The 13,667-nt window shown below is 32.9% G+C and overlaps 3 protein-coding genes across 4 annotated transcripts in view; 1 reads left to right on the plus strand and 2 right to left on the minus strand.

Moving 5' to 3' along the window:
* Window positions 1-5,798, minus strand: part of LOC123014055 (ATP-dependent translocase ABCB1-like) — an 11,793-nt gene extending 5,995 nt beyond the window's left edge. The window contains exons 1-3 of one of the 2 annotated variants that reach the window (XM_044412911.1): window positions 5,783-5,798; window positions 2,827-2,863; window positions 2,627-2,772 (exon numbers count right to left, since the gene is read on the minus strand). In XM_044412911.1, the coding sequence (XP_044268846.1) occupies window positions 2,627-2,682 (56 nt within the window). In that variant the 5' untranslated portion in view covers window positions 2,683-2,772; window positions 2,827-2,863; window positions 5,783-5,798. The other variant, XM_044412910.1, reaches the window with a different exon arrangement.
* Window positions 5,799-6,805: 1,007 nt separating this feature from the next.
* On the minus strand, window positions 6,806-10,368 carry LOC123015333 (ubiquitin carboxyl-terminal hydrolase 5). The gene is made up of 9 exons (XM_044415037.1): window positions 10,193-10,368; window positions 9,989-10,114; window positions 9,749-9,931; window positions 9,287-9,701; window positions 8,889-9,180; window positions 8,481-8,835; window positions 7,719-7,894; window positions 7,103-7,671; window positions 6,806-7,051 (listed from the first exon to the last, which is right to left on the minus strand). Exons 1-9 carry the CDS (start codon window positions 10,286-10,288, stop codon window positions 6,879-6,881), a joined length of 2,385 nt encoding a protein of 794 aa, XP_044270972.1. The 5' UTR covers window positions 10,289-10,368; the 3' UTR covers window positions 6,806-6,878.
* A 1,572-nt stretch (window positions 10,369-11,940) lies between these two features.
* LOC123015334 (phospholipase A1 member A-like) lies at window positions 11,941-13,584 on the plus strand. Its single transcript, XM_044415038.1, has 7 exons — window positions 11,941-12,032; window positions 12,155-12,278; window positions 12,338-12,480; window positions 12,530-12,775; window positions 13,001-13,192; window positions 13,250-13,424; window positions 13,477-13,584. Exons 1-7 carry the CDS (start codon window positions 11,966-11,968, stop codon window positions 13,532-13,534), a joined length of 1,005 nt encoding a protein of 334 aa, XP_044270973.1. The 5' UTR covers window positions 11,941-11,965; the 3' UTR covers window positions 13,535-13,584.
* Window positions 13,585-13,667: the final 83 nt, after the last annotated feature.

Here is a 13,667-nt window from a genome sequence, read left to right on the forward strand (position 1 = left end):
TATTTTTATCTAAACCAAATTAAAACACAATGTTTTTAGGCTTCTTTGAAAATGTTACAAACTATTACATTGCGAAAACATCTAATTAAAAATTAAAATAAAAATAACAAGTTTTTTTCATAGTATTGAGATAAATAAATTTATCAGTTATAAACAAAATGTAAAACTGTGCAGTCAACGCTCTACCTACTTCCATATATTGCATTGCCGAAGCTGATAAAATATGTATTTTTAACAGTCGTAGATAATAGTATTATGTTATTAGGAGTAAAAGTGATAGTTTATGTAGCGAAGCTGAACGTTTATTTTGCCAAAGTGAGGTGAATGATTCAGCTAAGCCACATAAACTTACTTTTACTCCAAATAACATATACTATTCTATCCGCAAACGATTTAAATGGAGAGAAGAGAGCAACATAATGAGTATCAAGAAAATGACCAAAATAATCAGAACGCTTTGCAATAAAATAGGAATTGAGTGTTGATTAATTTAACTAGTGAATAACTACATTACAATTAATTAATTATTCATTATGAGCATTCCAAAAAGTAATATTATTTTTTTTATGTAGGAATTGTTTTCGGAGGGCAATAACCACCAGTTTTCCTAAAAATTATGCAGTTGACTGTATACCATTAATAAATTACAGCATTAATAACTTACAGAAAACGTTAAGGAAGATAAATGAAAAAAGACACCGCAATAATAAGATAAGCTAAACACGTGTACAAGGGCAGCAAAAAATATGACGTCGCAAAATTTCTTTACAATAATCTTTTGACAAAATGACAATGCATTTTATGTGTTCGATTGAATAATTAAAAGATTAAGGTAAACGTTCTAGTCATTCTTGATCTGCATTAATTTTTTGTTTGATAACATTTTTATTTCATAGATCTACAGAAGATAAGAGGTGTAATAATTATATGTTTTTATTATAATAATTATATGCAATGTATGTATAACATAATAATTATACAGGCTAGATTATAAAAACGCTTCAAGCCATTATTTTTAAAGATACACTTGAGTGCAAATTGTCAAAACAAAATTTTTCAGAGATCTACATAGTGTGAAAAAGGTTGTATCCAAAAAGTTTAGAAAACAATCAAAAGAAATGTCGTATTTGGTGGTCTTGCCAGTGCAGTGTCATAGTCAGTGTTAAAAACGAAATGGAAAAACTTGATAGCAGTTTGGAAGATGCCTGACAATTATGAAATTGTGAATTGTGACAAAGACAACGCCAAAAAGGTGGCATTTATTAACAGGCCAAATTACATTATGAATAAAATCAATTTGCGTTTTTTTTGCACTCAAGTGTACATATAATACCGTCAGATCAAAAATTATCCTGGTCAAGGGTGGTCATGGACTTAAACATTGACAGAATTATTTTAAAAGGATATAAGCAACGACAGACGTTTTCTATTCCATGAACACCCTTGTCCAAGATAGTTTTTGATCTCACGGTACTTCCTTGATCAAAGTTTAAAAATAATGGAGTTATGACTAGGGGTTTTTTATAATCCAGCCTGTGTAATGCATTGATTTGCCTGAAGTAGGTATACAGGGGGTGTTTTAGAATTCGCGCCCCAGAAAAAAAATGCCAAATTTTGCATTTTGATTTTATTTATCTCTGTTCGAAAAATATTTTTCAAGTTTTGGCAAATATTTTGTACTTTTACAAAATAATTATAAAAAAACATACAAGATCATCAGTAATATTAAATAGACTTAAAGAAATGTCATATGTCAAAAAAATGTCAAATTTTTTTTAAGATAGAATTTTTAAAACATTTTTTCTATGTTCCTAGTAAAATTCTCTCACCAGCATTTCAAATAAAAAATAAACTGTATATTATCTTAATTAGAATTTTTCTCTGGGGTGCGTGTTCTGAAACACCTATATGTACAGTTGAAGACAAAATACTGTGACTTTTGTATATTTGGGTGCGTACATTAGGCGCAAGCCTCGTAAAGTTGTGTGAAACACCTTGTATTAACTAAATCATTAACAAATAAATAGGGTTAAACTGCAATTAGCAAACGATAAAACTGATTTGTTTCATAATTATTGAAAACAATTCAGTTTTTGAGTTTTACTTAAATTTAATTGATTTAAATTGGTAGAAGAATTAAACGAAACATCCTTATCCATCCAGAATCACGTGGAGATAATAATTTTGTGCGTCATAGAAGAAGCGTAATGAACGATTACCGATTTTATAAAGCGTTTGATGATGTAAAGTTGTAAAGGAAATTTAGTCAATAATAATTAACTGATCATTAGCTTCTTTAATGAATTTTTGTTATCGCAGATGCGTAATGTTTAAAATGTATAATACAATGAAAAAATATTATCGAAATAAAGCCAGCAACTTTTAATAAAAAAGAACGAATTGTTTAATCAGTGTATCACTATGTATTGTTTTTTTTTTGTGGTTTACCTATCCCACTATATTTACCCATTTGAAAAATAAAGTAAGCAGAAAACAAAAACCTTGTTAGTTAGTTGTTAGTTTTCCAAAATTTGGCGTAGCGAATTAGAATATTAAGACATAAGTACGTGATAAAATATTTAAAAATTTGCTTACATGGGAATTCATTAAAATTGTGAAGACTTACGTATTTAGTGGAAGTGTTTCCTCCAATCCATTTTCTTGAAAATCATCTTTTGCCATACTTGTTGGAGATGTTACAGTGTCACTTTCCCTTTAAACCGGAATCAATTCGACAATGGAACACCAATCTATGGGTACAGTACCATTCAACTAAAACATATTGTATACAGTAATTTGTTAAATTGAAGCAGTTCAATAACGAACCTTGACTTTAAATAAATTTGTATTTGTAAATTTATTGCTGCAAAAGAAATAGATAAATGTATTTTAATTTTCTTAATAGAAGCGCTCAATATTTAATTACATTCATCTCTTAAATGTTTGAACACTTTTGCTCCACGTGCGAAGAATTTCAAACATAATCAACCAACTATCGGTTAACTTTTTTAAAACCGATGTCTCGTTTTTAATGATTGTCAAAAATTGTGGTCAAATGCCAGTAGGTACTTGATTTTTAGGAAAACACTATTTCAAGTTCAGCATAGTTTGAATTTTTGAAAAGATTCAAGCTGTTCGAGCAAAAATCGTCAATTCGATTAAATTAATTTTTCGGACGCAATAGTTATAAATTAAAATACAACTTATTATTTTTAACTTAAAAGGATTACAGCTGAGTATTTTTACTTATTACACATTGAGAAATAACATTGAAAAATTTGGTGATTAACTGATTACCTACTGATGAGGTAGGTATACAAAAAAGCAATAGTCTAATTGAAATGAATAGAAATGTAAATTCTGGCTCAACTAAAAAAGCCAACTAAATGAAATTCTTCTTGTTTTGTTAGTGTTTTTTAGGTACAGCTACAACTTTCCTTATCCTACTTATTTGGAAAACATCCTAATAACGACAATAATTTGCGTTAGGGCCACCTGCAAGATTACACGCGCAATAAATCATAGTTGTCGCGGGTTCGAGTCTGGGGTGCAGTTTTTTTTTTTCGGTACCCATTATTATTATTATTTTATCACATTTTACTATTAAATAAGGCATATTTCATGATTCTAAATAATTTGTATCCCCATGAATTTATTGTATCATCAACCGTATAATTTTGCGGCCGCTTTACGGCCAACTTTTGGCCTTTGCGGCTGAACGGTGCGACCGATTTTTATCAATTGTTTCGTGCTACGTCCCCTTGCTACAAATAACTTATATACCAAATTTCAAGTTTCTAGCTTTCTGGACGAATTAAAGCTTCAAGACACCAAAAAAGTTGGTTTGGGCCATTGGGTAGTGTGTGTATCTCTCTCTCTCTCTCTCTCTCTCTCTCTCTCTCTCTGTGTGTGTGTGTGTGTGTCTGTCTGTAAACAGCATATCCCGAGAACGATAAAAGCTAGAAACTTGAAATTTGGTATATAAGTTATTTGTAGCAAGGGAACGTAGCACGAAACAATTGGTAAAAATCGGTCGCACCGTTCGGCTGCAAAGACCAAAAGACGGCCTTAAAGCGGAAGCAAAATTATACGATTGAAGACTAAATTGTTGGGAATACAAATTATTTAGACTCATGAAATATACCTTATTAAACAGTAAAATGTGATAAAATAATAATAATAAAAAACTCGAACCCGCGACAACTATGATCTATTTCGCGTGTAATCCGGCAGTTGGCACTAACGCAAAGGTTACACTAAATTCTCACTCACCTGAGGATGACCACTTTGTGGTTGAAACGCGTTGTGTTTTAAATAAAAATTTGGTGTGACGGGTTAATCGTGTTTTTGTTCATCGTTTCCATACAAAGAAGAAGAAGTCGTTATTAAGATGTTTTCCAAATAATTAGGATAAGGAAAGTCGTGTGATGTTCACACCAGATTTTTTTAATGTAGCTGTACGTATAGCGTGCAAACTCGCATTATTATTGGGCATTATTATTAAATAAGATATCTATAAAGCTTTTAAATCGTAGGGAACCATTTTTTTCATTACTTATAAATTTAACTGAATGTGCTGATTACTTACCTATTGTATAATAACAAGTTAAATAGTTACATACACTTGGTTGCAAAAAAATCGGAAAAATTCAAGGCATAAAAATGTCAGATTTTCATATTCATCTACAGTTTGAACATGGTTTAATTCTTTCTAAATGGTTAAGTTAGAACTGACAGTTAAATCTTTAGTACTCACTACTCATTGAGTTTTCACGTAAGTACTCAACTAATTGATTATCTTGATTTACATTTTACATTGCTCTCGGCATTGCAAAAAAAATATTTGAATACGACAAATTGACAAAGAAAATTTAATTTTCCGTTTTTATTGCAACCAACTGTACTAAATTTTAGAATTTATTTTTTTTGTTTGTCAGTAATTTTAATGTGATTTTTCTCATTTGAAATATATACTGGGTGATTCAAAAGTCTAGGACCATGCATGATAAAGGACATCCAACTGAGTTAAAAGTTTCCATGACAAAAAATTGTGTGAGTCCTTTTCAATTTTCTTCAAAGGTTACATCTTTAAATTTTTGGCCGTTCAGATCATGTATTCTTGACTTTAGTTAGCGGAAACGACAGATGTTGCAACATTAAACAGATATTCGTACCTTTTGAAAAAAATCACGTATGGTGTACAAAATATTTAACAAACTAGCAAATTCGACAATCAAATCCGATATCGGAAACAAAAGAGCTAAAATGCCTACATGATAATTTGAAAATTGACAGTTCTGTTTAACAAAAAAGGCTTGAAAAAAATTCTGCATTCATTTTTATGCTTAGCCTAAAGTCTTCTATCGCCATTCGAGAGTTGATCCGACACTTTTGAATCATCCTGTATAATAAAAGTTGGGTAAAACCTATGGACGGTACTATTGCTACAATGTAAATAAACTATTATTATTTTCAAGAAGTAAAAGTAAAAAAGAACTCAGTAATAAGTATTTGCCCAGGCGGCAAAACCCAATTTGTGAGTATAAAATTGCACAACTTAAAGCAATAACCGCGAGATATGAACCGAAAAGATTCATGGTCATTGTCACTATGCCAAATTTAAAGTAAAAATGTTTTCAATATGTATTTATTGTGTTGGCTGGCAGTTTCACGTGGTTTTAGTGTTTACCTCGAATGCACATCGAAAATGTTTCGGTTTTAGTTTTTTTTTATTTCTATTCGATCACCACACTCCTACTTTTTACAGCACCACTTGACTTACTGCTGCTTATAGTACTGGTGTTCAGTCCTCATCCTTTGCTCCTGCTTCCCCGAATATTATGTAACTCATAGTTTGTCCTCCCTCTCTGATTAAAAGTTGACCATACATGGATAGAGTCAAAGTTTTGCATAACTTTTCATCAGTCAATTTTGGGATGACGTATTTAAATCACGAAAGATATTTACTAAACATCAAGGACAAACTTGGGAAGAAATGAATCAGTAAGCAAGCACCATCATTAGTACAGGTAAGAAGCGTTAAAACCGAATTTGCCAATTACACAAGCAGACGTGTGTTAACTCAACCAAAAATATTTTTCAGTGTGTACTGCTGAATAATCAATGAGTGGTAAACGGGTTCGCAATGTTTAATATGTCTAATAATAGATTAGCGTTTGAGCTAATCTCCTAATTATGGAGTAATCAAACGTCCGAATGTAAATGCTTAGAATTAAAAAATCGACCCGTACTAAAAATTTTGCACAATATTTTATTGTGAAAAATAAAAAAAAACACTGATACACCAGGTAAATATTTTTTAATGTTAAAACGTTACTGCTGAGTAAGTACCAACTTTTCAATTAGTAATATACAGGGTGATTCACGAGGAATAATGAACCTGACTAAATTTTCGATGCAACCAACATTACAGTTGTCGCAAAATAACTTGCGAAGAGTAATGGTGGTTGCATCGAGAATTTGGTCAGGCTCATTATTCCTCGTGAATCACCTTGTATACTTTAAATTTTATAACAGTTATTTATCTATTTGTCTTTAAAATGCTTGTCTTTTTTAGGCCAGTAATCAGACAAGTTGAAGCACTAACGATAAATTTATTCCTGTCGTGCCAATTTTTTGAAAAAAGGTTTTTTAAATAGAACGACAAAAATTAGAATTAGAGCGATTAAATGTCAGTTTCATTTTTAACACTTGACTAAAATAAGTTTTTACCTGTTATTGGGATTACGGTGATATTATTTAAAGGGAAGTATATGAAGGGAGGGAGGGAAGTAAATTAGCTTGCTCTTGTGAAAAATTCTTGACAATTTATTTGGTATTTATAAATACAAAATCAGAGAAAGAAATTAATTGACTATTTAAAGTCGCTGATATAAATACATATAACCTAAATCTTTTGGGGGACGTTCCGACAAAGACACTTTATTGTCATTAAAGATGACCCATTGACCATTTTTGAGAATATGGACCACATAGTGGCCGACCATTGTCGAGGTCCCCATATGAGAGATAAACGCCACCAATTTATACTCTGCAACACACAAAAATTAAAAAAATACAACAAATGTAATAATACACATACTCCCATCTCCATCTCTGAATTCAGGAGGCGGCGGCGATGCGACATTGTCCAATTCATCCTGATGCGAAAAAATCCAATCCATCGCTCTTTCCACATTATTATCCGTAGCCTTCAGAGCTTTAGTTGCTTGATTATGAGTGAAACCCATCGCCACAATACTCGCCAACGCATCGGCATTTGGCGTAAACTGCGAACTCTCCGTTCCGGGTGGAATAAACGGGTCGGAAAAGTCGGAATCCGTGATGTGTTCCATAATCCAGGCGGTGGCCGCTTCCAACCCGGAATTATGAGTGAAAAACACCGCTCTTTTACAGGCCTCGGGGGGAAAACCCATATCGGCCAACTGCGCCAAAACAGCTTCGTCCATTACAGGCGCAGGGGGTTGAACTTTAGGCTCCGGAAGCAGTTCTTCGTCGGTCTGTGGGCCAGTGCCACGCAAAGATGATATATCCAAAATGTCGGGCATTTCGATAGATACATCCAATTTAATTGGAACCCAGTCTTCTCTCAGCATGAATTTTTTCAACTGAATGCAGAGGTAATCTGGAAACGTCGCCAATCGCGTAGTTCTACAATCTGATACTTTAGTTTTGTCCAACTTTAAATTATGACTTACTTCCGGGCTGTAACATTTGCGTTGACTGCTGAGCTGTAAAAATTATTTATAACTTCCGATTGTGTGAACAGTTCTAAACACGAAAGGAAATTTATTTTTGGTCTGACCATGGTATTTGCAAGGAGCTTTTTGCCAGTTTTTTCGGCCTCTAGTTTCTTCGTCTCGTAAGCTGCAACCTGAAGGTTTCTTGTAGATAAATCATAAAAAACGATCAGAATACATTTTTTTTCTATTTTCTTAACCGAAAGATCTTTGGTGCTTTTAGTGTAAAAAAATAATGATCAAAAACTGTTTTTGTATCACTTGTTAATTTTATCAAATTAATTACGAATAATTATATCAAAGTGATTGTAATATGAGATCCTTTGCTGTTTTTTTGGTTTAACATAACGTTGTTATTTAATTCATTTTTAGTGCTTAAAACATGGACCGGAAGCAACACGCCTCACTTGTTCAAAGAATTGTTGATAAATAATCGTATATTTTTGTGAGTTTTTTCAGTGATAATTAGCTTGTATAAAACTTTAAATTTATATCACCAAAAGTAAACACGGTGGGATAGCATTTTTTCGTGTTCGATGTCGGATGCTTTTTCGGGTTTAATTGGTCTTTTTTCTTGCTAATTAAATTAGTTTCTTGAAAACAATGTTTAGTTATATTATAACAAATTTGTTTTTTAATCGATAATTGATCAATGTTAGTTTTAGTACATGCAATACTATATTTCAAATTATCTGTTTACTTCGAAAATTAAGATTTTACCTCATCTTTATTGACTGCTGCATCCATTGGGATGATCAAAGGAAGAATGATATCTGACCTCGTCAAATACTTCACTTTCTTACTCGCACTACATTGGAACTTCTCCTCCACCTTGAACTTAAAACAATCTCCGGGATTGACTCTATTTTTGTTATTCCTCTCTAACAAAGTGAGGATATGGAGGAAGAACTCCTGGGCGTCTTGTTGTTTTTTTGTTGAAAATTCTGGATGTCCCCGACCGACCAAAGCTTTAAACATCAACGGACAAATTCCTGAAGGATCAGCGTCTACCGGAGACCCTGCAGGTGGCGGAACAGAATATTTTCCCGAATGTAGACCAACACCCAATTTAGCCCTTACAAATAACCATTTTATTACAATTTAAAAGTATGGTAAAGTATTAATTACATTTGAGCATTGAAATCTTCACTGGGATCACCAACCACGTTGTTGAAAAACGACTCAGCTTCATGGTAATATTTCTGGATGAAATCTGGAATAGAGAATATCATCTGCATAACGCTGTTGAGATAACATGAATTGCCCATGTTCGTCATTCCAGTGTATCCTGGACCATAGATGGGTTTCAGTTGGCCGTCGCTTTCCTGTAAAGCCGACCATTCGTTCGATTTTTGGTTTAATTCGAGCTCAAGTTCGACCATGGACTTTTCGGTTTTTTCCATGTTTGCGATATTTATTCCTAAGTAGAAAAAATAAAATAAAAAACCCATTATCATTTAGCAGAAGAATCCATTATAGCAATACAAATTTCAATTGATAAGACATTACTTTTGCTAGCAATTTACCCCAGTGTGCTAAATGTTGGACCAGATTCGGGTCTTCCACCATATCATCTTCTTTGTAGCTAAATACATCGCCTTTTCCTTCCTTGGTGATTGTTCCTAATTTGACAGCTAATGGGTATCCAGTAGAGTTAAATTGTTCAATAGCGTGATTATTTCCTCCACTTCCATCATAAAACCTTCTTCCACATAATATAGACCCATCAGTTAAGTTTAGCCAAAGGTTATCTGTTTTATCACATTTTTCACACTGCCACCCAGATGGCGGAATCTTTTTCCCGTTATCTAATTGGGGCAAATTGTGGGCAAACTGGGAGACAACCCTAGCTTCGCCATCCCACGTTCCCGTCAGGGCTTCTATTTCGGCCACTTTACTCGCCGAGGGGGCTTCCAATATACCCTCAATGGACGACTTTACCTAAACACACTTTGTATTTTATACATGCATATTTATTATTCACATACAATTTGTGGAAGCTCTGCGTTTGGCCAGGGAATAGTGCTGAAAGCCGGCAAGATGACAACATTGTAGGTGTCCTCAAATTCAAACTTCTTTGACATAGCCTCGGGATCAAACCCGCCGTCAACTCCAATCGCCAAGCGCGTGATTTTCTTTTCGGGTCCATCGCCCTGTGGGGGTGATGAAACCTTAATAAAAAATACCGTGAATGAACGCCCTGAAGCAGTTTATAGCAAAATTCTTACTTCACGACGCACTCGTCGGATGTGGAGATAAACGGCTTCTCCCGTTTTGTGAAAGTGTTTCTCAACATAATTGCGGCCGAGTCCAAAGAAACTCTTCAAACTAACATACAAACCGGTCTCGGTTTCCTGAAATATGTAAAATTGTGCTCGGTGAAATGAACATAACCTAAATTTTTTTCTATGGGTTTATTTTCGAGTACTTACTGGATTGTCGAAAGAGAAGACGCATTCGTCCTTATACACTTTGCTATTTGCGGTGGGAACTCGAATGCTCCCTAAGTATGGTGTGAGTAGTTCCATGTTTTAGCTTTTTAACACTTCTTGAACAATTTGAATTTAACAATAATGATGACAATTCGTTTGACGGATTTGACGATGAAATTGACAATGTTTTTGCGCTTGCGCTAGTTCAAGTTTTTAGCAGCTAAATTAGTAGTGTATAACTGGTTGCCTAAGAAATTGTAGGTAAGATAAATTTTCTATACGAGGTTCATTTGTTAAGTTTCCGCCTTGCATCAAATATGTATTTTATTTCTTTTACTGTATTTTGCTAAAATTGATATTAAAAAAAATGTTTGGCTGTATTAATTCTAATATCACTGTAACAAAACAAGATATCTATACTCTATTTGCGTATATTCTGTTAATTAATTAATACAGTGGCGGACACAGAATTTTAGACATCAAATTTATGTCAGTTTAAAAAATGTTAATGTAAACCATGCTTTATTGTCTTAAATTTGAAAGTTTTAGTTGAAATTTATTTTTAACGTTGATTTTCCACAACAATAATGCCAGCAATACGTGATTTTATACAGGGTGTTCCATTTTTATTGTTACAAATTTAAACAGGTGATAGAATATTCAATTTTAAGAGAAATGTTTTCTATTAACATGTATTAAAAAATGTTATGTAAGCGAGCTACACCCTCTGAAAGACATGCGTTTTTTAATGGGGTTTTCTTATTATTACAGAATAGATAAAAGTACAAAAGTTGGTACAGCTGATAACCTTTAAACACCTAAACGAATTCAAAGATCAGTTGTCGAAAGTTTTAATCACGGGTGTTTTAAACGGTTAAACAAATTTAATTTTTAATTTTTTATGGTCCTCTTTATGGTCTGTAACACCTATTGTAAACTGATTTTACTCAAAAATGGTAAGTTGTATCGAAAAAACTCAAGAGATCTCTTTTTTGTAAAAAACTATGAGATTTAGAATTTTGTAGCTGAAATTGGCAAAAACCAACAGCCAAAATAGTTAGGGTACTTTTTACCCTTAACCCTCCAGTTTAGGACGCCCATGAGAAAATTTTTGAAAGTTTCGTGTCCGCCAGTGTAGTAGAATAATTAATTTTAATTATAGGTATACATAGTATAAAAATAAGTATGAAAAATAAAAATTGAACAAAAAACCTTCAATACATTCTTCAATTTTCAAAAACAATTTTTGTTTACTTAAATTAAAAAGTTTTCAAAAGCACCAAGTTCGATAGTTGAAAATCAAAGTTTATAACATTAAACATAATAATAATATGCTCATTTGTTAAATTGTAATAAATGAACCAAAATATAAGCAGAGCTTACAGAGAGAGATGTGTGAAAAATAATCTAAAAATAATTACACTATACATTTATGTAACTTCCGCAGTGAAAGTTGATGCATTCTTCAATCGAATTAAAAATTCTGTTTGCGAATTTGTTTATCCTCAATACCCCAATAATTTAAAAATTACATGTTACAATTTGTTAAAAACTATTATTATTTTTACCAAATGATCCGTCATTGTTACTATAACTAGTTCAAAACAGTCATCAACCAACTTTTATAATCGGATACAAAAATTTCCGCTATAAATTACGGAAATGCGAATAATGATTACAATCAGATGCATGAAATATGGACCCTGCATTATTTTGATTGTTCAGTTCTATCCAATGTGTAGTGAAAGCGACAAAATATTTTTTTTTCATTAAATGTGTGCACTTGTTACATTTACAAGCTTTGCTTTAGCTGCGACATCAGCAGTTTTGCTCGTATTGGGTAAATAGAACTTGTTTTTGTTTGTGGTTTATTATCTTTTCACAAAACATATCACTTCGATGTGTTAAAAAAAAACAAAATTTGAGCAACATAATAATTTACAGTTTTATACAAATTTACAGCAGCAACTAATGGAAAATTAAAGAACAACACAATGCCATCACAGACAAACAATATCGAAAATTCTAATTACACAAATCTGCTTGATCCAGACGGTCCCAGTGTACAGTTTATTTTATTCACCAGGTGCTGACCTCAAACTAAATATTTTAGTGGAAAAACTGTAAAATGTGGGATTATTTTAGGAGCCATCCTCCATTTAATCTTCGAATGAATGATCTCAATGGATTTACAAATTCAGGATTCAACATCAGCAATCCTGTGAAAATAATTATTCATGGATTTCAAAGTAGCATAGAAGAAGACATTTTTGTGGTCAACAAAAATGGTTCTTACCCCAATTATTGTTATCCAGATTAAATAAATTACAGTTTCAGCTTATTTAGATTCGGGTGATTACAATGTAATTGGTATGGATTGGTCCGTTCTCTGCGAATTTGAGTACTTATCAGCCATCAGCGGAGTGCGAAAAGCTGGTAAAGTTTTAGGGCAATTTCTCAATTGGTTGTCTTTACTTGGAGTAGACTACAATAATATCCACCTCGTTGGACATAGTTTAGGGGCGCATGTGGCAGGCATTGGAGCGCATGAAGTAAAAAACGGAAAAATTGGACGAATAACAGGTATCTCGTTTGTAACCTTGCTTCACCCAAAACTCGTGTTAAAATGTCCGGTGTCAAATTTCACACGCAATGAAATACAATACTTTCCTTTGTAGTCATATTGAGGGAAAGGAGAGGCAATAGAAATGTCATTTGTACAGCAAACTGCTTCACATTCTTTGACAGAAGTGGAGTAATAAAATTTGGTTCTGCACTAGATTGATAAATTTGTCATTGTGTTGTAAGGTTTGGACCCTGCAGCTCCCGGTTTTAAGGACACAGAAGCTAAATTAAAACTAGATGCAAATGATGCAAAAATGGTCGATGTCGTACACACATACATGAAAGTATTAAGCCTTGCACAACCTGTTGGTCATGTTGATTTTTACCCCAATGGCGGAAGGCGCCAACCTGGTTGTCCTGAAATATCTGACATCTGTATGCAAATTTTTTCATTCTGTATTTGCGAAAGAAATTAAGCAAATGTTGCTTTAGGGAAGTTTACTGAAAGTGTGATTTGTAACCATGCTCGAGCTTATTATTATTTTGCCGAATCAATAAGGAACAAAAGGGCTTTCAGGAGCAACAAATGCAACAATGTGGAGGAAGCTCTTCGAATGCGTTGCATTCAAACTACAAATGTTTACATGGGGCAGGTCGACTCTTATAAGTAATATTGAATAATTTGAAATTATTTGTTATTAGGATTTTTGATTTTTCAGGAACGGGTTATATTTTTTCAGGACCAATCCCAAGAAACCCTACAGTTTAAGTCGGTGAATTATTAATATTTAGTGATCCACAACCGGGAAAATATATCAGCCTTTATTATTGTAAATAGTTTGTTGTAGTCAAGTTGGAAAACAATTTAATTACTTAAAAAACTTTGGAGTCAATGAGAAATAAATAAAAA

This window comes from Tribolium madens, unplaced genomic scaffold, assembly GCF_015345945.1.
Source record: "Tribolium madens isolate multiple individuals breed KSU strain unplaced genomic scaffold, Tmad_KSU_1.1 Scaffold_97;HRSCAF=244;Tcas5.2_LG3a, whole genome shotgun sequence".
Classification (NCBI taxonomy): domain Eukaryota; kingdom Metazoa; phylum Arthropoda; class Insecta; order Coleoptera; family Tenebrionidae; genus Tribolium; species Tribolium madens.